This window comes from Cercospora beticola, chromosome 7 (assembly GCF_033473495.1).
Source record: "Cercospora beticola chromosome 7, complete sequence".
In the NCBI taxonomy this organism is placed as follows: Eukaryota; Fungi; Ascomycota; class Dothideomycetes; order Mycosphaerellales; family Mycosphaerellaceae; genus Cercospora; species Cercospora beticola.
The window spans coordinates 749,664-774,909 of record NC_088941.1 but is presented as its reverse complement, the minus strand read 5'-3'; the positions used below and the strand labels follow the sequence as shown (position 1 = coordinate 774,909).

Genomic DNA, 25,246 nt, shown 5'->3' with positions numbered 1-25,246 from the left:
TTATTGCACAGAAATGGGTGGAAATGAATGTAGGTATGCGAATGCTGCGAAGCTATGATATTACAAGGAAGTTGAAGCAGTCGCTACTTTACCTGCATGTTACTAGCCGCCTCATTTAGCTCTGAGTTGGCCGTGAGCGATGATGCTGTGGCCTACACGAGGAGGGGCGGCGGAGGGAGGCTCGAACCGGGAATCGGCGTTGGCCTATCGATCTTGGCAAGGCATGCCGATATCGTTGCTACGGCAGGCTGTAGCGGCTACTGTCAGCTAATTTGCGCTTTACTTGAGACTGCTCACTAGTTGACATCGTACACATCGACAAGTACCGCCAAAATAATGAACGATAAAGATAGCTGAAAGCACCTGAGCCCTCGGAATCAACATGTCATTCCCAGAGGACCAAGATCTCGCCGCAAAGACCTCAACTCTCTCCATCAATCCATCTCTCCACAGTCTCCTGCTTCTCTCAGACTCTGCTCTACCACTAGGCTCCTTTGCCTTCAGCTCCGGCCTAGAATCTTTCCTCGCACATCATAATATCTCAGGCCCCAAGTCTTCCACGACCGTCAAGCTATCAGCCTTCGACACATTCCTTGAGCAATCTCTTCACAATATTGCCTCAACGTCCCTGCCCTATGTACTCACAGCCTACCATGACCCCTCGAGACTCCCCGACTTGGACAATGACATGGACGCCAGTACGCCCTGTACAGTAGCTCGTCGGGCTTCGGTCTCGCAGGGACGGGCCATACTGGGAATTTGGGAGAGAGCATTGTCACTTTCTTGTGATCCGAATAGTCTTGCAGCGAAGGAAGTGATGAGCTTTGCTGCTCAGATGAAAGACAATGCTCCAGATGTCTTTGGACTACAACTACAAGCGCACTTTGCGCCTCTCTTTGGTGCAGTCGCTAATGCCTTGAATCTCGGCGCGCATGACACCGCATATCTCTTCTTGCTCAATCATGCAAAAGCTGTTTTGTCAGCTGCTGTTCGAGCAAGTGTTATGGGACCTTATCAGAGCCAGGCAGTACTTGCGAGTGTGAAGCTACAGGACATCATTCGCAGTTGCATTGAATGCTATTCGAAAACGGAGCACGACGATGCGGTGGTCACAGTTCCGACGATGGATCTTTGGATGGGAAGACACGAACTACTGTATTCGAGGATCTTCAATTCATGATGCGTTGCCATGTGCGGCCTACAATAACGCTACCTGGGTATCTATGGAAATGCCAATCAAAAAGTGGATGCAGAAGGAGGAGACAGGAGCGCATCAACCGATCTTTACTGGAACGTGGCTCTTCGGTTTCGTCTTGCTGCCGAATCTTGCCGGACCAAGACCAGACCGGATCTCGTCGAGCTGCTCCATGCCATTTTTTGGCGCACCTCTCCTCACTCTCTGGCCATACTTGCCGGCCTTGTTGTGCGAGCTGAGAAAGTCGTCCATCATGCCGTCGAAGTCGGACCGCACCAGCTTGGGCGCCTCTTCGTCGTTGGCACGCGAGTAGCTGGAAATCCCGCTTACACCACTCATGCCAGAGGCCGTGCTGTACGCCTTACTTACTCGAGAGGCAGAGGACATACCAGTCATTCCGGACATACCCGATGCCATCGATTGCGTGTCGGCATTGTACGCATCTTCTTCATCCTCGGGGAACTCAGCCAGACTATAGTCATTCTCCATCTTGTCGAAGCGCTCATCGAGCGTTCGTAGGGCATCTTTCCGGACGAGAGCTGACGAGGACATGGAGTATGTGCTTGGGTTGGTCATGGCGCCTTTCCTCTTCTTGTGCCTGCCGCTAGCAAGGGAAGAGATCAGAGAGGCGTTGTTGAAGGAAGGTTCTGGTGCTTCAGCTTTCGCTACCTTCTTGGTAGCTTTATGCTCTTTCATGAAATCCCAACCGCCAGCTGCCGGGTCCGCTGTGGGCTGGGCCTGCGGATCTTCAGGAGGCAGAGCGATTTCTCCATCTCCCAACTCCACCCCATCGGGCAGCCGTAGTTCGCGGGGCATTTCTCGCGGACTGGCAGGCGCTTTGATGGTATCGTCACTCTCCCAGCCATCGTCGTCAAACGATTGCTCCACTGCTCCCTCCCACTCGTCCCGTTCCACCTCATACCCGTCTCTTGTGAGCTCGCCAAAGATGTCCTCATCGTCATCCACATACTCTTCATCCTCCAAGGCCTCCAGAACTTCCCGCAATCGTGGGTCCATGTCAGGCTGGAAGCCTGCTATGTCGTCCGGCACATCCTGCTGATCTTGGTACGTTCGCTTCGTCACAAACTCGCTGGGAAGAATCTCCTCGGGGAACAGACTGCGTGCAATGCTGCTCGTAGTGCTACTCGCAACACTGCTCGCGTCGTCCAAGTGCAGACTGTCTGCCAGCATGTCCTCCAACTTCTGCTTTCCCTTCTTCTTGTCATCTGGCTGCTTCGCTTCAACCCATTGACTGCCCATTCCGCCCAGATCTCGCATATGTTGCATATAGTCGTATTGGGTATCGTCGTAGAAGACTCCGTGCTGTGCTGCCTCTCCTTCGTTCTTCCTCACATTGTCGCCAAACTCGCTTTCCAACTCCCCTCGCTGCTTCGTCTTCTGCGATCTGTACGATTTGAACGAAGCGCCCGAGTACACGGAGCCTGCAGCGGAGTATGCATAGTCGTCTTCCGTAGGCCGCCGTGACTGACCTCGCTCCACGAGGACCATGGATGGAGCATTTTCGTCGTGGATGAGCGGGTCATTTTGGGCACGATGGACCAAGTCGAGTTTGATCGCATTCTGCTTGGAGAAGGGGCGCTGGCGAGGCATCTTGGGCGATTCCACGTGCAAGTCGTCTTGGTGATTGATCTCGGGAAGTTTTGTCCAAAAAATTGAGAAGTTAATCAAATGCTTGGCGTACCGCCCATCAAAGTTGACGCGTCAAAAAGCGCCCCTCCATGCGTCACAGGGTCGCTTATCAAATCATGTGAAGAAGTAAACTGCGGTGCTTCTTCTCTCTGCTCCTCCTCTCCTCCACACAACCATACCAGATTCCGATTGCCCAGCATGGTCCTAGCAAAGAGCAAGAATGCCGTCGGGCTCGGCAACAGCCTCATGAACGATCGTTTCGGGAAAGGAAAGAACACCAACATGCACAAGGGCAGTGCGCGGCAAAAGAATGACGGCAGTATTGTGCGCAAGGACCAGAATGGAGTCGAATATGTCACCAACTCGCGGAAGGAGGCTGAATGGGTCAAGATGCGCTCGGTCACGGAGCAAGGCGCTCTCGACGAGTTCTTGAGCACGGCAGAATTGGCTGGCACGGATTTCACGGCGGAGAAGTTGAACAATGTCAAGATCATCCATACTGATCAAAAGAACCCATACTTGCTGAGTGCAGCGGAAGAGAGAGGTGTGCTGAGAAAGCAGAATGCCAAGCGGGCACGCTTGACAGTTCCACGACGACCGAAATGGGATAAGGACACCACCGCAATGGAGTTGGACGCGCGCGAGAGGGAAAGCCTGCTGGAATGGAGGCGAGGACTGGCCGAGGTCCAAGAAGTCGATGATTTACTCATGACACCCTTCGAGCGAAATTTGGAAGTGTGGCGGCAGCTGTGGCGCGTTGTGGAACGATCAGACTTGGTCGTTCAAATTGTGGATGCGCGAAACCCATTGCTGTATCGCTGCGAGGATCTCGAAAAATATGTGAAAGAGCTGGATGGTGGAAAGAAACGAAACTTGTTGTTGATCAACAAGGCAGATATGATGACACTTGAGCAGAGGAGATTATGGGCAGAGTACTTTCATGCCAAGGGGATTGCTTTCCGCTTCTTCTCGGCTGAATTGGCAAAGGAGATGAACGAGGCCAGAGCTGGATCAGAAGGAGACGAGAGCTCAGATGCTGAAGAAGAGGATGATGACTCTTCAGATGAGCTAGATGAGGACGACGTCGAAGAAGAGATTGACCCCGAGGCCGATGTCGACGAGCTCGCAAAGCAAGCACAGAAGATAAGGGTGCAAGATCAACAAGACGACGAGGAGGAATGGTCAGATGAGGAAAGTGTGGACGAACCGTATCCGATCCCGGAGCCGCCGCAACAGCAGATGTCCATTGAAGAACAGACCCGCATCTTGACCACAGACGATCTCGAAGCACTCTTCCTACAGCACTCGCCAGCAGCACCGAAAGACAAGGATGCTGTGACACGAAAGACGGCCATCGGACTTGTAGGATATCCGAACGTGGGAAAGTCGTCTACAATCAACGCCCTTCTTGGCGCGAAGAAAGTTTCGGTTTCTGCCACCCCTGGAAAGACGAAGCATTTTCAAACTCTTCACTTATCCGACAAGGTGATATTGTGTGATTGTCCAGGTCTCGTGTTCCCCAATTTTGCCACTACGAAAGCAGAGCTCGTTCTCGCTGGTGTTCTGCCAATTGATCAACTCCGAGAGTACACAGGACCTGCTGGATTGTTGGCCCAGCGCATCCCTCAGCATTACCTGGAGGCGCTATATGGTATGAAGATTATAACCAGACCACTGGAAGAAGGAGGAACTGGACTGCAGACGGGCGAGGAAGTTCTTCGATCTTTCGCGAGGGCTCGAGGGTTCTGGACACAAGGTCTCGGACAGCCTGATGAGGCTCGCGCTGCGCGGACAGTATTGAAAGACTATGTAAAGGGCAAGCTACTATTCTGCCACCCACCTCCGGAGCCACAAATGGACCCGAAGCACTTCAATCGCGAGCTGTACGACTTGGCGCATTTGCCTCAAAAGCGCCGAGCACGACTGGCAGCACAGGATATCACATCCATCGCCGGAACCGAAGACGTATCTTTGATGGACGAGGCGAGTGAGCTGTCATCTATGCCCCATGTGATGGGCAAGAAGGGTGCTGGCCTCGACAAGGAGTTCTTCAAAGCTGGGCAAGGTAGCGGAAATGTCGTGAGGCCTTTCCACTACAAGTACTCGCAGCAAGGGAAAGAGATGTCAGGGAGAAAGTTGAAGGAGATGACGGCGCTGGAGAACAACATCGATCCAGCAGATCTGAAACTGAGCAAGAAGCATGGCAAGGCAAACAAGAGAGCACAGAAGAAGGTCAGAGCGCCCGGTGTAGCGGCGTATGATGAGGGACATGCTGGTTAGACCACGATAGGCGATGTAATGGACAAGTGGGACGTCAATGCCCGAATAGAATCAGTTTCCGTGTAGGCGCAGCACTGAGAGCAAATGTGGGAGTACGGCACTGTACTGCAGGACAATGTCATACTGCTTTCTCTATCTATAAAAACTCATTGTACCGTGAAACAAAAGCCACCGAAGGTCATGTCCATGCTCCCGTGTCACAAGCCCCTATTCCAAACAATTTTCCAGTCACAAATTCCTCCGAACAAGAACCTAACAGCACAACTTCCTCAACTCCGTCCTTAGAATCTTGCCAGTAATCGACTTGGGCAAAGATTCAACAAACTTGACCTCCAGCGTTGAGACCTTGTAGCTAGCAAGCTGGTTTCTCAGACGCAATTTGATCTCCTCCGGTGTGACTTGCGGGTTCGCGCCGACTACGAAAGCAACAGGATGCTCGTTCGTGTCCGATCCATGACCCACAACTCCCACGTCCGCGATGTCTGGAGAAGACAAGAGAGCGTTCTCGAGTTCAGTCGGAGAGACTTGAAAGCCGTTCACTTTGATCAAGTCTTTGCAGCGATCGACTAGGTAGACTTTGCCGTCGACGATGTAGCCCACGTCGCCTGTCTTCAGCCAGCTGTCTTCGAATGCATCGACGGTGGCTTGTTGATTTCCGAGATACTTGGTCATGAGCATCGGACCGCGCACGAGAAGCTCTCCTGTTTGGCGGCCTTCGAAGCTTTTGAAGCCTTCGCGATTTACAACGCGGATCTCGTAGCCTTTGATTGGACGACCAATGGAGTTTGTGGTGTCATGCTCATCGTATTTGAACGTCGTGAACCAACCACCTTCTGTCATACCGTAGACTTGGGTGACTCGCGGTGGACCGCTGGGGTTATTGTCGTAGATGGCATCGAGGCGGCTCTTGAGTTCGGGGACGAGAGGTGCACCGCCTGAGTAGATGTTTCGAAGGGATTGGATCTGGGAGTGGGATCTCGAGTCCTCGACGAGTTTCAGGATGAGCGGCGGAGGTGCGAAGGTTTCGGTGATGTTGTAGTCTTCGATTGCCTTTGGGAAGGCTGATGGATGGAAGCGCTTCATGTAGTAGGTCGGCTGACCAAGGCGTAGACTGTTGATGACCATTTCTCCAGTACTGAATGCGTGAAAAATTGGAGTGCAGAACAGTCGTCGGACTTGGTATGGCTTCGCTTCGTGGTTGTCCTTCGTAGCAGCGGCTTCGAGAACGAGCGACTTGTGAGGCCGAGCGGCCATTTTTGGTAGGCCAGTAGTTCCAGATGTGCTGAAAAGGGATGCGATGGAGTTTGGATCGATCGCATCGATCGCATCGTAGAATCTAGCGGCGGTAGTCGTTCGTTGTAGCTCGTGGAGGCATCGGTATCTATGCGGCACAGTATCGTCTCGTGGGTTTGGACGTACTGCGCAGACCTCTTGCCCTTTTGCCGGTCGTGACTCAAGGAGGTCGGAGAAGAGGATGATCTCGATGTTGGTGTCTTGAACCGCCTTGCGGACTTTTTCGAGTTGCTCCTCTCCTGCAATCACGTATTTGGTTTCCGATACCGTAAAGTGATGCTTCAATTCAGGCGTCGAATACGCTGGGTTGACCCCCGTCCAACGACATTGCGATGTCCAAATTCCCATACAGATGACAGGATATGTGATGTCGTTTGGAATCGCAAGACAGACGGTGGAGTTTCTCGGGAAGGCGCCTGTCAAACTTGCGGTCAATTGCAGGGCGCACTCTTTGGTGATGAATCGAGCAGGGTTCTCAGCGTCGATTAGTACTGGTTGACGGGGATTGTAGTCCCCAGAGAATGCGAATTGTACGACATTGGCACTGCCGACTGTACAGGCTGGCATTTCTCCAGTGTTGTTGATGTTCATCGTAGGGAAGGGATTGGGTTTCTGAGAGCCTCTGCTCCCCAAGTGAGCTGAATATCTTCGCCCCATAATTACTGCAGCGAGTTCCCCACCTGGCCAGAGATTGGCAAACAAGTACGGCCAGCGTACGAGTGATACTCGGAGTGAAGGTGGATCTTCGAATCCTGGGGCTTGTAATTGATGTTTTCGTATTTTGGAGAGACGGCGATCAAGTTCGTGAGTGAGTCTGCAGTCAGATCTAGCGTCGTTCGACGTATAATGGTAGAAGTTGAAGTCTCGAGTTGCTAATATGTTGCAAGAGCACTGTAGAAAAGCCATAATCACTTCGTTTTCGCGAGTTAATCTTCGGTGTGGCACACAAGGCTATTGTATGCCGAGAGCTCGAGTCCGTAATGGTCAGACCGCCACTCAACATTCGGACAAAGGGCAGCATAAATTATAAGTGATAGTGAATCTTCTTGGTTGACAAAGAATTCTGATGACCCAATTTCTGAGGGATGGACCAGGAAAGGTAATGATGAGTGGGCACCCAGAAGTAACGATGCATAGTGTCAAACAGAGCCGACACAATCGTGACTTATACCTCAGCGAAATGCCGACCTGCCAGCCCACCACACCAGTCCGAGGCTGCGCCAGGTCCTTCAGGATTTAACAAGGCGACAAGTGCTGCAGGATTCGAATTGGAGCGCATACTGCGGCATCGGGGCTGAACGCTCGATAGCATGTGGGAGACTGGCTTTTCCGTGATCGACGACAAAAGCATGCTCAGTGGAAGGCTGCACGTACACAACCATGACAACTGAGGATCCAGCCCAACAGCCCAATAGTCCAACACACTACTTAACGGCACGATCACGAGGCGACGGCAACCATCGACTGGGTGTCAATGAACTGATGACCGGGTAAGCTGACATCTTGATGCCGAGCATGTGCGTTCTGTGGGCCGAGGCCGCCCGGTGTGTTTTCTTCGTGGACATGAAGGCTATCGATTGCAGCCAGTATGGGGTGCCGTGTGTTCGCTTGTGTTGGCCTCATTTGACCAGCTGTTGCGCAGCCCACTGCACCACTTTCTAGGAGCAAAATCGTCGATGATCGCCGAGCGAATGGACGTCCCTTGCTTAGCTAAGGCCATAGCAAATGTTGGCCGAAGACATTGGGCAATCGGCAGCGAAAATGAGCCATTGCGAAAAAGCTGATCCGAGAACAGGCAGTCCTTGATGCCGTCACAACTCCCGAAATGTTCCAACCTCGAGTAATTTGGCCCTAATCGTATTCAAAGCACCGACAAGAACCGGACGGTGCAAGCCACATACCGCATCAGGCGACAGGAACGTCAATTTAAGCTTGTATGCTTGGTTATGTAACACATACGAGCCATACTCCGCAGCCACCGACTCCACTGAGGCGCCTGTTTCCATTGCTCCGGGACGCGTGAACGTGCGTGGAGAGGTATTTGTCGCGACATCTGGCATACAGCCTCGCTGGGCCGCCTCGAACGATAGCCTCACTAGTGGCGATCAACAATGCACCCTCCAGTGAATGATGGAGTAAGCCATATTTAGACCAGCCCGCTAACGCTCAGCACAGCCGATACTAACGTTCTCGGGTATGCATACTTTCAGGCTGCGGCGTCTATCAGTGTGCGTACTTCGAAGTTGCGGCTGTAGAGGCGAGCTGATCAGCTGAAGTCATGAACCACCAATCACGCAGGACTCGATCCTATTTCGGGAAAATCCACTCGTCCTGCATCGCCATGCAGACTATGCGGCACAAAGTTGTTATTTGTGTGGGGTGCAGGAGTACGCGTTTGTGCACGGGAAGAAAGTCTTTGACCTTCGGGTGACTTTGTCCTTCCGGCATTCCCCTAATCTCTTTTCTTTCTTATACTGCCACGGAACTCGGCTCCTGTCGAGATGGAATCATCAATTTCGCTCGTGCTCAAGTCTGCCATACCTGAACGAGACTCGACCTTCACAGAACCTTGCTCGATAGCTTTCTTTGTCTTGCTCCCTTCACGAACGTTCATCGAGTCATCAACGAAGGAAAAATTTCCGTTGGCACTTCCACTGACGCAGTCGGGAATAGGTCCCTGAAGCACAAGAGGTGCTAGGGAGAAACGCACAATGTCCAGACCAACGACTGCCCACGAAAACATGATGGAAACGCAAGACAGAACATTCCTGTCCTCTCTACGGCATTCAACACATGCATATGCGCCTGGAGCGCCGCAGCCCCAAGACGTTGAGCCAACGCCAGCACAACTTGAAGCCGGCCTTCAAGTACAGGAACCATGTCCAGCTACAGTGGCGCCCAGCGGACATCTCCACCGACACAGATCGAGGTCTTCTCGACCACAGAGGGCAGATCGCGGGCATTCCGACTTCTCGATAGCATCTTCTGGTGTCTCGATCGCGGAAGTCCCTTCGCCAGACGAGATTCTCGCCAAAATTGAGAGCCACGGTCTAGGAACGTATCGCTACATCATCACCGGCGTGACTCGAGGCCAGGAACATTCTGGCGGCGCCGAAGGTCGACCAGCAGACTCAATCGGTGCAAAATTTGGAATCGAGCGTTTGGACTGCGCGGACGACCACATCGCTGCGAAAGAGCAGCTCCAACAACTCGCGGACGAATATCCAATGCCCGAGCCCCGACATGGCGAGACACACAACCAGATCCGCTATCGTCACTTTGCCGTCTATCAAAGGCTCTTCGCGACCGTCATCGCAATCAACATGATCCTTATCATTGCTTTCGCGGTGGTGGCTGGAGTCAAGGGCCAGCAGAAGATTTTCACCTACGCCGATGCATTGACAGCAGTATCCGCCAATATCCTGGGAGCTCAAATGATGAGGCAAGAACATTGCATCAACATGCTGTTCCGCAGCGTGCTCAGTCTTCCGCACTCCTGGTCGGTCCAGGTCAGAAGACACGCAGCCAAGATCTATTGCCATGGAGGCGTGCATTCTGCTTGCGGAGTATCCTCGATGGGATGGTACATCTTCTTCGCCGTCCTGGTGCAAAACTGGCCAGCAAGCAACGCAGCGTACAAGTATATCGTCTTGGCCACCTCTGTCATCATTCTTCTGATGTTCGGCGTCCTCACGATCGGCTCCATTCCGTGGTTCAGAGCACGCTTCCATAACCAGTGGGAGCTCATGCATCGATATTCCGGATGGACAACAGTCGCATTTTTCTGGGTTCAACTGTTCTGCATCAGTGCATCGGATGCCGCCACGGAGTCCCAGAACCTCGGCATACTTCTCGTCAAGACTCCATCATTCTGGATGTTGATCGCCACGACACTCCTGCTCATCTACCCCTGGCTCTTCCTCCGCAAGGTTACCTTTGTAGCGGAAAAGCTCTCCACGCACGCCACCCAGCTCCACTTCAACACCAACAAAGTCCTTCCGACCTGCGCAGGTATCGCCCTGTCCGGCGCACCCCTTGTCGAAAACCACAAATTCGCCACAATCCCAGAGCCAGATAATCAACCCGGTTTCTCCGTCCTCGTGGCCAACAACGGCGACTGGACCAAGAAGCTCGTCGACAATCCGCCTCAATACCTCTGGACCCGCGGCGTGCCAGCCCTCGGTGTAGCACGCATCGCCAAGGTCTTCCGACGTATCGTCCTCGTCGCAACAGGCAGCGGAATCGGCCCCTGTCTTTCCTTCATCAACGTCCATCCCGAGTGGGCAATGCGAATCGTATGGTCTGCCCGTCTTCCTCTAGAGGGCTACGGAAAGTCCAACATTCAGAACATCCTCCGAGCTGACAAAGACGCCATTATCATCGATACAAAGAAGACCAGCTACAAAGAGGAAGACATGCCAAGTTTGGTCAAGGTGACCTACGCGGCCTACCAGGATTTCGACGCTGAGGCCGTGATTGTAATCAGCAATCCGGCCGTCACGCATGAGATTGTTTACAACTTGGAAAAGAGAAAGGTTCCGGCTTACGGAGCGATTTGGGATTCTTGAGGCCCTTTCTTGTTTGATTGTTCCGCATTGTTTGGGAGATGAGAGTGTTCGTGCATCGCAACGTAGTCAAAAGTAATTGTTTGAACTTCTTCATATTTTCAGTGTCTTCAGATTCTCGCTCTCCGGTATTGCTGGGACTCATGGTGGTCATTGTGTTGTGGTGCAAATCGACAGCTGCTATGCTCCGATCGTCGAACTGGAGGTGAAATGATCCCAGAGGAACCCACAGTGGCACACTTCTGCATTGTCTTCTACTATCGAGTCTTAGAAAGTACTACTTCTTGTCCTGCTCAACAGCTACATCGGCGTTCTCTGCCTTCTTCTCTTCAGCCTTGGCTTCGCCATTTGTCTTGATCTCAGAGACTTCGGGTACCTTCTTTGCCTCCTTTTCTTTCTTCGCCTCCTCCTCCATATCGAACTCAACAGAGACTTTAGCTTTTACCACAGCAACGAGTTCCTTTCCAATAGCTTCGAAGCCATCAAGCTTCCCAAGTCGTGCCTCGAGAGCTTCTGCATCTCGAAGAAGCCTCTTCCCACCCGCCGAAGTCCTGACGTCCACGTCACCGAAGGCCTTTGTCCACTGCTCTTTGTACGCGGTAAAGATCTGTCGCATGATCAAACTCACGTCGATCTCTGATAGATGTCTCGAGAGCACCCTATGCAGCGTTGCAGTCTCCTTGGTCAGAGTCTCCATATATGCATTTGGTCTGTCTTCAGGAGCAGTTGCATCGAAGTCGATGTTGGACATGGCTTTGACGTGTGATGTAGATCGAGAAGCCATGATATCCACCAACTTGTCGTGTATGCCTGACTGATGTTCTTGATACAGACGCTTGGTCTTGTCGAAGTCGGCCAAAATACTGCCTTGACCAGAAGGCAGATGCCGGCGCACGCATTCACGCATGTATGGTATGAGAGCAATTACGAAGCTCAAAGCCTGAGATGCGAGCGCAAGATGTTTGGTGGTGATGTTCTTCAGGCCTGCGATTTTTGTAGCACCAGCACCTAGGATAAGCTGGTTCGTTCTCGAGTTAAATGTTCGAAGCACTTCCAGAAGCGACGTCGCAATCTGCTGTGTCATGCTAGGGATAGCAGCGGTGAGGGAGAGGAAGATGTCGATGCTTTCCAGGAGCGAAGACGCACTGGAGACGAGGATGAAGCGTGTTTCGTCGATGTAGGCTGGCTTTGCGGTTGCAGCTTTTCCAGCAATGGCAGCTGTGCCGTTCACCGTAGTCCCAGAAGCAGACTCACCGGCACTGATGCCATTAGTCTGCGCTGTAGCAGGAGCGTAATCCTCCCAGATCGTCGCTGTGCTTTGCAGCCACTCGGGAGGATCCTTAGTCATGGACGCAAGTATCCGCTGCAGAAGCTCGCTCTGCTTATCACTAAAGTCCTCTGCATTCCAGTTGTCGCTGTCCAGTACATTAGCGATACGTTCAGTCTCCGAAGTCCCCAGCACTTGGACGAATCCAGAGATCTGCGCGTTGATGATGCCTTTCAATGCAGTACCACCCCTACCACTTATAGCCTCACATTCGTCGGCGAACAGCCGGTTCAGCGTGAAGTATCGCAGGAACAAGGCCTTAGGCAACCGAATCGTCTGTTCATTACGGACTTTTAGGACCCTTGTGATTTGCGATTGGGCGGTGTCTACGGCTTGTCCCAGCAGACTAGACATATCGAGAGCTTGTGACAGCTGTTCCTGTACCGTGGCTGGAGTCTCTGACGCAGTGCCATTGGCAAGCTTCCCGTCCAGAATGGGCTGTTGCGATGAGCCTGAAGGTGAGATTGGAGACTTGGCCTCCGGAGCGTCCATGCTGCTTGTGACGTCCAGCAGAATTTTCGTCTGAGTTGATACTCTTCGAAGCGCTTCCCCTATTGATGTGTATACATTGATCAATAGCTTCTCTGCGTCTTCGGGGTCCAGAGCTTTTAAGTTACGAGCAAGGACAAGACTCTTCTCCTGCTGACTGCGCTTCCCTCCGCCTCTTGACATTGTAGTGGACGTCGAAACCATGCTGTCTGCGTCGTCGTCACTGCTGCTGGGCATAAATCTTCGGATGATGGCTTTGACCTCCTTGTTAACGTCGTCTCGGTACTTGGAACTTGCTGGTGCGGTATGCCCGACACGCGCTAGCCCGGTCAACGCCGATAAGAGATCTTTGCGGAATTTCTCGTCCGTCTCCATGTACGTGGGTGGGATGCCTCGCTGTCGCGACCATCGTTTCAGAGTATGGCTGTTGGGCACTTTCTGGACATGCTGCCGTAGATCGTCGATCAAAATTGCCGTGAAGCGCTGTGCAAAACCGGTGCCTATCCGCAATTGCAATTCTTGAAGACCAGAGTCCAGCCCCTGCAGTGCTTTCAGCGGACGCAGATCCAAGAGCTCCTGCTGCTCTTGCCCGGGTTCCTGTTGTCCGCATACTAGTCTTCCAACACGATCCATCTGATCTGCAGCCTCGTCATATGCACCACGATCAACCAGCTCATCTGCCCTCTTCACGTTCTCCACCACGTCTTGCACTTGAGCCGTGGCTCTTCTCAGCTTTCGGACGTTCTCTCGCCGCCTCCGCTTTGCCGCGACCTCCAGCCCAGAGACCGCAACCTCTTGATCCAACTTCTTGAGATCCTCGCGCAATCCCTGAATCTTGGCTACGCTTTGCTCTGCTTCCGTCTGAAGCTCCTTCAAAGAGCCCAGAGCAGCGAAGAAACCAGAACTCGCCGTACTAATGCTGTTAATGAGATGCACCTCGACGGTATCCATGTACCAACTGAGCTTCTCCTGCAGAATAGCATTATTGGCGAGGGTCTTTCGAGGCAGTTGTGCGGCACCATTCGCAGCAGGAGTCGGTTGCGAGCCTGGCGGAGGCCGCACAATCTCTGAGCGCTCTGAAACAACATCGAATGTCCTAGGATTTTCGAGGTGAAAGTCTTCGTCGAAATATACGTTCGGTATCGTAGACAAGGGTGTGGGCTCGTTGCGATTTCGCCTGAACTGTGCTGATGACCTCCTTCGAGGAGGGCCTGGTGATTCTACGGGAGACAGTGCGCCGGTAGAGCTCTGCCTCGTGATGATGGGTGTGGGGGGTGCCGAACCATCTTGCCTGCTCAGCCTCCTCTCTAATGCTTCCGCTTTCTCCAGATCCTTGTCCTTCTTCAACCATGCTGGCTGCTCTGCTTCTGCCCTTCCTCTCTGGAAGCTCTCGAACAGTGGCCCGATGCGATTTAAATATTCACGAAAGTTCTCCGGTGGCACGTGAGGCACATTTGTCAACGTTACAGGAGGAATATCCTTCGTCGTGGGTGCTTTGAAGCCCGTCGCGGCTGCTTGGGCCGCTGTATGTGGAAGAAGACCGGTGCGCACTATAGGCGGTTGCAGCAACGTCGATATGGCATTTTGGGACGTTTCTCGAACAGCGCTGCCCCTTCGACTCTGAATATCTAGCGCGCCGCCTATGGAGCCCGCGGACATAGTGCTGACAGAGCTCCCCCTTCGCAGTCTACTCGATGCCGGTCGTGATCCATCCTGGGCAGGAAATGGGAAAGCAGAGCGCGCTGAGCTTGGGGAGCCGGCATTGGGACTGTCTGGCGAGAAGACAGACGACATGGCCGAGAGGGAGACGCAGTCCAGCCGGTGCTCGTGATCGACCGCATGAGGGTTGGCGGGGTGTCGGAGGAGGTGCTATATGTACAGACGCAGGGCTATGGTACAGGTGGCGGAATGGGTGGTGATGTTACATAGACTGTTGGCCGTTGATAACGAAATGTAGCGGCCGAGTTACACCTCCATCACGACGCAGCTGCCACGTTACTCGGGTAGCTCGTCAATAGCGCCGGATCCTTTTGAGCCGCTTCCGCCGACGGGTGGTGCCGACGCGACGAAACCTTGCAAACGCTATTTGAGAAGTTGTCTCTCCATAGTACAGTGTAAGGTCACCGACCAAGCTCACAATCATCAGCTGCGACACGCACTCACTATCTGGACATCATCTGTAGCGATGAGGGTATTTTCGGGCGAATCCGTGTCCATGAATTTCTCAACATCGGTCGCTAAACTCGAATACAGCGGAAAGTTCGCAGCACTAACTCCGGATACAATCAAGCAAGCCATTCCAAGCACCATTCCCAATACAACCATCGTCTACACCAAGCACTTTCGATCTCACTCGTATATCCGCCCTGTAATGGCCCGCAAGATCTGCCCGACTTTTCCAGTCACACATGCCTGTGCACAATTCATTATTGACATATCCGTTGCGTGCACGAAGCTGGGGAAGATAGCTCACCTGTACAGCTGAATGAGCCCTCAAGTCAAAGAGCCCAGAATCCACGATTCCATTCGCAGCCGATTTGCCCACCCTGACGCCACTGATCTGGAAGTAATTGTCCGCAGGAGAGATCAGGTTGTGCCGCGTTGAGTCTAGAACATTAGTGACTAATTCCACGGATCCTGTACGCTGCCCATTATTGTTGAAGCCAGCAGAACACTCCGTGATAGGTTTCGGCCCGTGTTTCGAATTGATACTTGTTTCTGACAAAAGTGCGAATCCGCACTGATGTCAGATGTGGAATGGTATATGTGGCTTGATTTCCAACTCTCCCCCTAAGCCATGTATGCCATGACAGGAGGTGTTGTCCCGAGCAGGTTTCGAACGACTAGAGGCTGTTCTGCGTAGCTGTTTTGGCTTGCCGTATCTTTGACGGGTGCCTGGTTTGCTATATTATGCAGGTTGCCGTGTCGCCTTACCCTTTAGCTAAGGAAGAGCACACAAGACTGTAAATCACTTGTTTCTGACAAAAGTGCGAATCCGCACTGATGTCAGATGTGGAATGGTATATGTGGCTTGATTTCCAACTTTGATCAACCATTCACGAACTTGAGTTCTGTCAACGCAAAAGATGTCTGTGACATCTTCGTTGAACTGGTGCACGCCGTTGCGTTGGAGGCATTTCGAGTCACCGGGACAATTTCCCTCGACCTCGCGCGTGTTGGCTTGGTCGTTGCTCGCTGCACAGGTCACGACGTATGCTTGATCAGAGCCTGTCTGGCCGACGCGGCTGCAGTAGGCTGCAATAATCGCTTACGTTAGTCGATAGTTCGAGCAATGGGAAAGCTGCTTGTGACTCAGTGGAGGAGATGGACTTGCTCCGCTCACCTTGGTCGAATTTCCAAACTCCACCTCGCGGTCGAGTGCGTATGCCTCGACACACTCCAATCGTGAACATACTGGCAGTCTTGCGTTTCACAAGAGCGGTATGAACAGCTTCATCCGTTCAATTATTCGGGTCCAGATTCGTGTCGCCCAGCACACCGGATTCGACAGGTATAGCAAAGGCCCAGGTCGAGAAATGGAGGGCCAGGCTGAGAACGGAAAGGTATGGCAAACGCATTGTGTTGCAACTTGAGATGATGGAGGCTGGGCTCTTGATTGATCTGCTCTCACTTCTCGCCTTTTATGTGTTTGCGAGAACAGTCACTACACCGCGCTCCGTGCCCGATGCAGGTCGCATGTCAGCGGAAGAGCTGGAAGATGGCATCGACAACCTGTTCAGCCGTGTTATTTCTGTACAATCTCCTCAGTGCACTCCCGACACGAGAATTCGCATGGTGAACAGACTTCGTCCAGTTGGATCAGATTTTCGACTTCGTTCTTGTCTAGCCAACCATGCGGAGCATTTCTTGTAAGCATTCAAGACATCGTATCCGGCCGAGTCTGATTGTTTTTGCGGCCAGACACAAGGGGTAAGCCCAAGGAGCCTAGTATCATGGAGCAGCATTCTCAATTGGCAACATCGTCGACACGGCTCGATGGCCTAATGTCGCACTAGAGAGAGACAGGGCGCTGAGACGGAATCGAATCGCACAGTGTCGAGTGTTAGTCATCGGATGAACCAGTACTTACATTCGACATTGAGGTATTGCCTACTTCTTAGACGGCACCGGAAGTCGTAGCAAATCCAGCAAGGAACAAGCTACACGGGACAGGATAGACGGCCATGGGAGGAGCGCCAAGAACTTGATACTTTTTGTCCAATGTCCAGATACGACGGTTACGACGGTCTGACTGCGTATGAAGAACGCGAGACAGGCCATATATCGATTCATGGGCTTTCATACCGATTCCGACGACCGAATCTAGCCCATTCTCCACGTGGCTGTCATTGGCTGAGGCTGCTCGAAGTGTGAATGAGAGCATCCAGTCCGTTAGATATCTGGCGGAGTTAGCCAAAAGAATATCGCGGTCCAAAGTTGAGCTTATATCCGTGGGTTCCGCGTATAGTTTTATGGTTATAGATGCTGATGTTCTTCAGTAGCACCAACGACGCGGGCAGGGCTGCGGACTTGTAGTCTCTCCAAATTCCGGCGATCCGGGTGCCGGAGCAGGTGTGTGGTTGTGTGCTCAATTGGGCTGAGGCGTAAGACGGCGAGGAAGCTTTCGATGTTGGAGGCAGGGATTGTGATGTGAAAGTAGCAAAGTGAAGTCTAAGGTCGCAGGATTACGTTCCGGCCGCCAATGCGAACACTTTACGCGCGATCCTCAGAGGCTAAAGCCGTGGTCATGGACTACCACAGTTGACTTGCCGTCGGAAGAGGACATCGAAGCCATGGTAGCGAGCAAATACTCTCATTCGATACACTCCCACCTACTCGAACACTGGCATCGACGGCGATGCCCGCAATGCGGAGGAGGCGGCCGCATAATCTTGCGTATAAGACCAACCACGACATCTGCCACTCAGACGCGAACCTGTCGCCAAAGCGCGTCTTCTCTCGTTTGGCGCCGAGATTGGTTTCTGTCCCGCGCCTGGCGAAGCGCATCTCTGCTACAACCCACAGCACAAACACCGCACAATGGACCGGCAATCAGTGTATACGCTCAGTCTCTTCGGCGAGGAGCAGAGCGTCAACGGAGATTCCACCAACAAGCAGATTCAGAAAGAGCTCGTCGCATTCGTGCTAGAATTTCACCTCGACGGCAACTACATCTACCGGTATGCTGTGGTCCTATATGGACGGCACAAGAGGAGCGCTGACATGTCTCAGTGACCAAATACGAGAGAATGTATTGTCCAAGCAATACTACTGCGACATCGACATCGCGCATCTGATCGCATTCAACGAAGAGCTTGCGAATCGGCTGAACAACGAGCCTGGAGAGATCATACCCATCGTACGCAGCAGCATTCGACCGCCTGCATTCACCTAGCTGACATAATTCAGTTCGAAGCAGCGCTCAAGACTTGCACACAACGCATCCTCTACCCCTCGCGCAGCAAGGAGGATCTCGACCTCGCGAAAGCTCTCCCGGAGCACCAACTCCTGATTCACTCCTCCGTTTCGCAGACTTCGATACGAGGCCTCACAGCGACGAACGTATCACATCTCGTCCGAATACCCGGTATCGTCATCGGTGCCAGCACACTCAGCTCCAAAGCCACCGCCGTTCACATTCAGTGCCGAAACTGCCAGCACGAGACCAACATCCCAGTCACGTCTGGCTTTTCGGGAATCACACTGCCGCGAACGTGTGGAAGAATCAAGGCGCCAGACGACGGCGGCGACAAATGCCCACTAGACCCATATTTTGTCGTGCACGAGAAATCACAATTCATTGATCAGCAAGTATTGAAGCTGCAGGAGGCGCCGGACGATGTGCCTGTTGGTGAATTGCCTCGCCATATCCTGGTCAGCGCTGACCGTTATCTCGCCAATCGAGTGGTGCCAGGAACAAGATGTGTCGTGATGGGTGTGTTCAGCATCTACGCCAGTCAGAAGAACAGCAAGAACAGCGGAGCAGTGGCAATCAGAAACCCATACCTTCGTGCTGTGGGTCTGCAGACCGATGGCTCGCAGAACCAAGCCACAGGCATGGGCATTCAGTTCAGCGAAGAGGAGGAGCAAGAGTTCCTGGAGATGTCGCGACGACCGGACATATACAATCTGTTCGCAGACTGCGTTGCGCCCTCCATCTATGGCAACGCCGATATCAAGAAGGCTATTACATGTCTGCTCATGGGTGGCAGCAAGAAGATTTTGCCGGACGGGATGAAACTGAGAGGAGACATCAATGTGCTTCTCTTGGGTGATCCAGGTACAGCAAAGTCGCAACTTCTCAAGTTCGTGGAGAAGTGCTCGCCAATCGCAGTGTACACTTCGGGCAAAGGTTCATCGGCAGCAGGTCTGACAGCCTCTGTCCAGCGCGACACCAACACGCGCGAATTCTACCTGGAAGGCGGAGCCATGGTTCTTGCGGATGGCGGCGTGGTTTGCATTGACGAATTCGACAAAATGCGCGACGAAGATCGAGTAGCCATTCACGAAGCTATGGAACAGCAGACCATCTCGATCGCCAAAGCCGGCATCACGACGATCTTGAACTCGCGAACGTCAGTTCTCGCTGCAGCCAATCCCATTTTCGGGCGATACGACGACCTCAAATCCCCTGGCGAGAATATCGACTTCCAGACAACGATTCTCTCACGTTTCGATCTCATCTTCATCGTTCGCGACGATCACGACAGAAACCGAGACGAGACAATCGCAAAGCACGTCATGGGCATCCATATGGGCGGTCAAGGCGTGCAAGAACAAGTGCATGCTGAGATCCCCGTCGAGAAGATGAAGCGATACATCAGCTACGCCAAATCGCGATGTGCTCCGCGACTCTCCCCTGAAGCCGCAGAAAAGCTATCCTCACACTTTGTGTCGATTCGAAGACAAGTGGCAAGAGCTGAGCAGGACGCCAACCAGCGAAGTTCCATTCCCATTACTGTGCGTCAACTAGAATCTCTAGTCCGTATTACGGAATCACTGGCGAAGATTGAACTTCAGCCTATCGCAACAGAGAAGCACGTTGACGAGGCCATCCGGCTCTTCCTGGGATCGACAATGGACGCTGTGATGTCTGCAGGTGGCGATACATCAGCTCTCGGACTGGGCGGAAACAGAGAACTTGTCGAGGAAGTTCACAAAGTCGAGGAAGAGCTGCGAAGAAGATTACCTGTGGGTTACACATCTTCGTTGGCAAATCTCCGGCGAGAATTCGTGGAAAGGAAGAACTACAGCGAGCAGAGCTTGAACCGAGCGCTGCAAGTACTAGTGAGGCGGGAGAGTATACAGTTTCGAAGAGGAGGGACGTTGGTGCATAGGAGTGGTTTTTAAATGTTGCATGCACTTGTTCAGATGCTAATGTGCTTGACGAGCGATGATATATCATTGGGTAGGGCGGCGTGATGGCGTTGTCGAGAGAAGCTGGAATGTTGATACTGGTGGCCTTGAGCAGAGCTACTGAATGAGCCAGTTCAATTTTAAGATGTGCCCTTCACGCTTTCTCAAACATCTTCGCATAGGTTTATTCGATGAGCATCGTATTTTGCCAAGGCTAGACTCTTGGCACGTCAAAAAAGTTCCAAAGCGGCGAGTCAAAGTTGCATGCGACATCGACACAACATGGCGACAACTAAACCTGTGCACACGGTCGTGCTAGACACTGGCGCTATTATCAAGAACGAGCCTCCTGTATCGACACTTTTGAGTCAAGCCGAGGAACTAGTCACTGTTCCTGCCATCATCTCAGAAATCAAGGATGCAGCTACTCGGCTTCGAGTCGAAACTACCCTGAAGCCTTTCCTGAAAATCAGGTCGCCGAACCCGACGAGTGTCAAGTTCGTGACTGACTTTGCGCGCAAAACGGGTGATCTTGCGGTATTGAGCAAGCCTGACGTGCAGATTATTGCTTTGACTTACGAAATCGAGTGTGAACGGAACGGAGGCGATTGGAGGTTACGGAAGGTGCCTGGGCAGAAAGGGTTGAATGGTGCACCGCCGACCAAGGAGACCACAGAGAATCAAGAAGGCGTGGAAACTCAGGCCGAGCAGCCGGTCACAGAGCAGACTGCTGAAGTGGCGAAGGGAAGCGATGAAGCAATTGACGCACAGCCCGAATCAGTGGCGCAAGAAACCGAAGCGGCAGCTACAGAAGCCACAGATTCTGTGCAGGAAATAACTGCTGAGCTGCAGAATGCAGATTTGGAGACGATCGAGCCTGTCGCATCTCCTGATGCTCCACAAGTCGACTCTGCCCAGAACTCTGCAGAAGATCAGGCTGAATCAGAATCAGACTCAGACTCTGAAGGCTGGATCACACCTTCGAACCTCAAGAAGAAACAAGCAGAAGATGCCGGAGCATCAACAGCGCAGACTCCAGAACCAAAGACCATGCAAGTCGGAGTCCTGACTTCGGATTTTGCCATGCAGAACGTGATACTGCAAATCAACTTGAACCTGCTATCGCCTTCGATGTCGCGAATCAAGAACTTGAAGACGTACGTTCTTCGATGCCACGCATGCTTCCATGTGTGCAAAGATTTGAGCAAGCAGTTCTGTCCACGATGTGGTCAGCCCACACTTACCAGAGTGTCGTGCTCTACAAGTGCCAACGGGGAATTCAAGTTGCATTTGAAGAAGAACATGCAGTGGAACAACCGAGGAAATCGGTACAGTGTGCCAAAGCCAGTGCATGGAACGGCGAATGGCAAGAACACTGGTGGTGGGAAGCAGGGCTGGGGTCACGATTTGATCCTCGCTGAAGATCAAAAAGAGTTTGAGAGGGCAACAGCACAGGAGCGAAGGACGAAGGAAAGGAGCTTGATGGATGAGGATTATCTCCCGAGCATTCTGACCGGCGACCGCAATCGAACAGGCGGGAGGACGCGTGTGGGAGCTGGGAGAAATGTGAACTCGAGAAAGCGATGAGATATGAACATGTTGACTCAGAAGTGTCTCAAAGTAAGGCTGGGTTTGGGCTGGCATTAGAGGCTCTGGCAAAGGCGTTTGGTGTTTTCGAAGGCCTCAAGAGCTTTGACGAGACTATGACCAAAACGATGTTGTCAAAGACGAGGTCTACATGGCTGGAGTCTTGGGTGACGATTGGAGTCAGAGCCCTTTGTAGTTTCGATCCAGGTGTTGAATTCATGTGAAGGTGGCGCACATGCGCGTTGCTAGTTCCTGCCTAACGTCAGGCAAGTAAAGACAAATGAAACATTGTCCTCACTCGACTTCGAGCTTGCCACGCGGGTACTCACATTTCAAAGACACCACAACAAATAAAGCCTTCTGCACATGTTCAAGAACCTACCGACCCTATTTCACACAACGTTCCGACCTTAACAGAGGAGACCTCAGAGCCATCGCGAACGACCTCGACGCGGATCGAGCCTGCAACCACGCCTTCCTCGCTACATCACTGTAGCAACGAGCTCACCCACCATGCCTTCCTCCTCAACCTACAGCACCTCCCAAGAGTCCCTCATCATCCAACACTACAAAATCATCGTCGCGCGCGTCTGGTCCGTCGGCTACGACAAAGCCGCCCAGACCATCACCGACTGGTACGCCGAGCTCCTCGAAGCCTCTCCCAATGCCCTCTGGACAGAAGCTCGTAGAGATCAGAAGTGGTGGGACGACATGTCAAAGTATTCGAACAAAGCCGGCAAGCCCAGATCGGATAGTGCGTACGCTGCGGGAAACTTGATGGCGGATTCGGCGGCTGTGCTGTTTCGTTTTGGGAGGGACGTGGAGGCTGCGAGGTTCTGCGAGTTCGCGGATAAGGTCTTCGATTGGGCGAGAGAGGAAGAGGAAGGGGAGAGGGGGAGCAAGACGTGGATGGTTTCGTCTTGAGGAACAGGCGGATGCTGAATGCTCACGATCTTGGAACGGAGGCCGCGAATTTGGAATGACAAGGAGGCTTGGGTTTCGAGAAGTCGCGAGGTCCTATCGAAAGCGCAAGCTACAAGAAGATGCCACCAGAAGGGCGCTGAAGTTCGTCATCGAACTCCTCTGAAACGCTGGGCAGTGACTACAGACTGTCGCCGGTACATCGGTGAGATGACTTACATTGGACATGAACAGAGAGCGATTGGAGGCCCTCATCGCTATGAGATGAACTTGAGAACGACTGCCTTCAAGAACATAGAAGTAGGACGGGCTCGCGCAACACATAGGTCGCAGCATGCCGCAGATATGTCCTGAAATGCACCTCTCTCCTCTACTCGCTCTTTCATTGCGCAGAGCAATTCCAATAGGACTCTTCAAAGTCTCCACAAGATATGTGATCCTTCAACGATATGTCCGGCACTTCTGACGCCGCCTACACAACCAGAAAAAATGCGTAGCCAGCTCTTATAGTACCAACAGTTCCCTTCTGCGCAACACGAAATCGTTAAGACAGCAATTGTAGAACCAAAGACCCAACATGACGCCGGGTCAGAAGCTTGCTGGCAACACTGTCTAATAGTTGCGGTATGTGATGAAAAAGAGGAAAAGCCGCGAAGTTCGTGGGAAGTTTTGAAGCATGGCGCTCGGACCCCGTCGGAGGTTAGTTTTGCCGACGCTACCAGTGCCAGTGCCATGCGATGCGAAATACTACTTCTGCATACATGTGCTGGTGCGGATATTCTATGGTGATGCCGGGCCTCCTCAGGCTTCACGGTATCGAGTTCTGAAGTGTTCGGTCTGACCAGGACGATCTGACACCTCAGACAACATTCCCAGACGTTCCCGATTCAATCGGATAAGCTACGTCACCTCGATCCGGACGTCGGGAGCATGCCGCCGATACCACAGTTCACTGAACAGTCGAACATTGACCAACGCGCACACAACATGTCGGATCGACTTGCAGATCCCGGGAGACGACTGTCAAAATGGCTGTGAATGTTGAACAAGATCCAGTAAGTGCCGCAGCCTTGTGGTTGAAGTGCTACAGATGCCTGAGGACATAGAAGCTACTGGCAGCTTCCATCTCTCGACGCATGTGACGAGGTGTGGGTGGGACCTGCCATGCTTTCGCTTTCATGAATGCGTTGCAGTTGCCAGCCACTCTCTCCACAACCTTCGTGCAACGAACGAGCATTGAATTACCTTTTCACTTCTACACAACGACCCAATCACATCGCAACCTTCATTGCCATTGGCGTCTACAACACACAGGCTTTCGCCTTGTTTACTTCGATCGATCAGCCTCACTTCTTGACACTGCGATTCCGAACATACGACACCCGCAAACATGCCAGCCGATACGAAGCTGTACGATCGACTAGGAGTGTCTTCTAGCGCTACAGCTGAGGAGATCAAGAAGGCATACCGGAAGCAAGCATTGAAGAACCATCCCGACAAGAACCCAGCAGGTGCGGAGAAGTTCAAAGAGGCCTCGGAAGCATATGAGATCTTGTCGGATCCTGAAAAGAGACGAAACTACGACAACTATGGCTACGACTTCATAACAGGCCAAGGGCCGCCTCCACAAGAGGCAGGTGGTGAGAACCCATTTGCTGGCGGTGGAGGGTTCGGCGGAATGCCTGGAGGATTTGGAGGCATGGGAGGAGGGCCTGGTGGTGCGCGAACATTCCATTTCAGCACAGGTGGAGGCAGAGGAGGAGGATTCGGTGGCTTCAGCGATCCCAAGGACATATTCGCGGAATTCATGCGAGGAGGCGGCGGCTCGATGGGTGGAGGAGATGATGATGACTTCTTCTCAGGCTTCGGCGGAAGTCCGTTCGGCAGTGCAAGACCCTCCGGTGGACGCAACGGTAGCTCACAATTCAGGCGGCGAGAGCCCGAGCCTGAGACGACAGTCGTGGAGAAGCCGTTGCCCGTGTCATTGGAAGAGATGTACAATGGTGCACAGAAGAAGCTCAAAGTACAGCGGAAGACCTACGACGCGCAGACCGGCAAGCAGAACACAGAGGACAAGATTCTCAGTGTGCCCATCAAGCGTGGTCTCAAAGCAGGGAGTAAGATCAAGTATCCCGACATGGGCGACCAAGTCGAAGGCGGAACGCAAGACCTTCACTTCATCATCAAAGAAAAGGCGCATCCGCTTTTCACACGTGATGGCGATGACATTAAGCACACTGTTGAAATCAGCTTGAAAGAGGCTCTCACAGGCTGGAACCGCAAAGTTCAAACGATTGATGGAAAGCAATTATCTGTGTCGAGTGCCGGACCTACAAACCCGGATTGGACAGAACGCTTCCCTGGCCAGGGTATGCCTAAGAGCAAGACACCTACAGTGCGAGGTGACTTTATTGTTGGTGTGAAGATCAAGTTCCCGACAAGTCTTACACCACAACAAAAGCAGCAACTCAAAGAGGTTCTACCATAAACGAGAACAAGAATTACAGCGGTTGATATGATTTTGGTATGAGTGATTTCCAGCATGGCGTGGCGTTGGTAGGAGGATTTTCCCCAGAGCTGCCC

The 25,246-nt window shown here is 52.6% G+C and overlaps 10 protein-coding genes across 10 annotated transcripts; 7 read left to right on the top strand and 3 right to left on the bottom strand.

The window, feature by feature from the left end:
- Positions 1–382: 382 nt before the first annotated feature.
- Positions 383–1,180, top strand: RHO25_010564 (uncharacterized protein; the record flags this gene model as incomplete). The annotated part of the gene is made up of 1 exon (XM_023602530.2): positions 383–1,180. One exon carries the CDS (start codon positions 383–385, stop codon positions 1,178–1,180), a length of 798 nt encoding a protein of 265 aa, XP_023451074.1.
- Positions 1,181–1,273: 93 nt separating this feature from the next.
- RHO25_010563 (uncharacterized protein) lies at positions 1,274–2,806 on the bottom strand (the record flags this gene model as incomplete). Its single annotated transcript, XM_023602531.2, has 1 exon — positions 1,274–2,806. The coding sequence occupies one exon, from the start codon at positions 2,804–2,806 to the stop codon at positions 1,274–1,276; it is 1,533 nt and encodes a 510-aa protein (XP_023451073.1).
- A 237-nt stretch (positions 2,807–3,043) lies between these two features.
- RHO25_010562 (uncharacterized protein) lies at positions 3,044–5,125 on the top strand (the record flags this gene model as incomplete). The annotated part of the gene is made up of 1 exon (XM_023602532.2): positions 3,044–5,125. The coding sequence occupies one exon, from the start codon at positions 3,044–3,046 to the stop codon at positions 5,123–5,125; it is 2,082 nt and encodes a 693-aa protein (XP_023451622.1).
- A 252-nt stretch (positions 5,126–5,377) lies between these two features.
- Positions 5,378–7,009, bottom strand: RHO25_010561 (uncharacterized protein; the record flags this gene model as incomplete). The annotated part of the gene is made up of 1 exon (XM_023602533.2): positions 5,378–7,009. The coding sequence occupies one exon, from the start codon at positions 7,007–7,009 to the stop codon at positions 5,378–5,380; it is 1,632 nt and encodes a 543-aa protein (XP_023451623.2).
- A 2,120-nt stretch (positions 7,010–9,129) lies between these two features.
- RHO25_010560 (uncharacterized protein) lies at positions 9,130–10,986 on the top strand (the record flags this gene model as incomplete). The annotated part of the gene is made up of 1 exon (XM_023602534.1): positions 9,130–10,986. One exon carries the CDS (start codon positions 9,130–9,132, stop codon positions 10,984–10,986), a length of 1,857 nt encoding a protein of 618 aa, XP_023451620.1.
- A 274-nt stretch (positions 10,987–11,260) lies between these two features.
- RHO25_010559 (uncharacterized protein) lies at positions 11,261–14,458 on the bottom strand (the record flags this gene model as incomplete). The annotated part of the gene is made up of 1 exon (XM_023602535.2): positions 11,261–14,458. The coding sequence occupies one exon, from the start codon at positions 14,456–14,458 to the stop codon at positions 11,261–11,263; it is 3,198 nt and encodes a 1,065-aa protein (XP_023451621.2).
- Positions 14,459–17,839: 3,381 nt separating this feature from the next.
- RHO25_010558 (uncharacterized protein) lies at positions 17,840–20,149 on the top strand (the record flags this gene model as incomplete). Its single annotated transcript, XM_023602536.2, has 3 exons — positions 17,840–17,979; positions 18,032–18,158; positions 18,209–20,149. The coding sequence occupies 3 exons, from the start codon at positions 17,840–17,842 to the stop codon at positions 20,147–20,149; spliced, it is 2,208 nt and encodes a 735-aa protein (XP_023451626.1).
- Positions 20,150–20,437: 288 nt separating this feature from the next.
- On the top strand, positions 20,438–21,742 carry RHO25_010557 (uncharacterized protein; the record flags this gene model as incomplete). Its single annotated transcript, XM_023602537.2, has 1 exon — positions 20,438–21,742. The coding sequence occupies one exon, from the start codon at positions 20,438–20,440 to the stop codon at positions 21,740–21,742; it is 1,305 nt and encodes a 434-aa protein (XP_023451627.1).
- Positions 21,743–22,255: 513 nt separating this feature from the next.
- Positions 22,256–22,666, top strand: RHO25_010556 (uncharacterized protein; the record flags this gene model as incomplete). Its single annotated transcript, XM_023602538.1, has 1 exon — positions 22,256–22,666. One exon carries the CDS (start codon positions 22,256–22,258, stop codon positions 22,664–22,666), a length of 411 nt encoding a protein of 136 aa, XP_023451624.1.
- Positions 22,667–24,053: 1,387 nt separating this feature from the next.
- RHO25_010555 (uncharacterized protein) lies at positions 24,054–25,151 on the top strand (the record flags this gene model as incomplete). Its single annotated transcript, XM_023602539.2, has 1 exon — positions 24,054–25,151. The coding sequence occupies one exon, from the start codon at positions 24,054–24,056 to the stop codon at positions 25,149–25,151; it is 1,098 nt and encodes a 365-aa protein (XP_023451625.1).
- Positions 25,152–25,246: the final 95 nt, after the last annotated feature.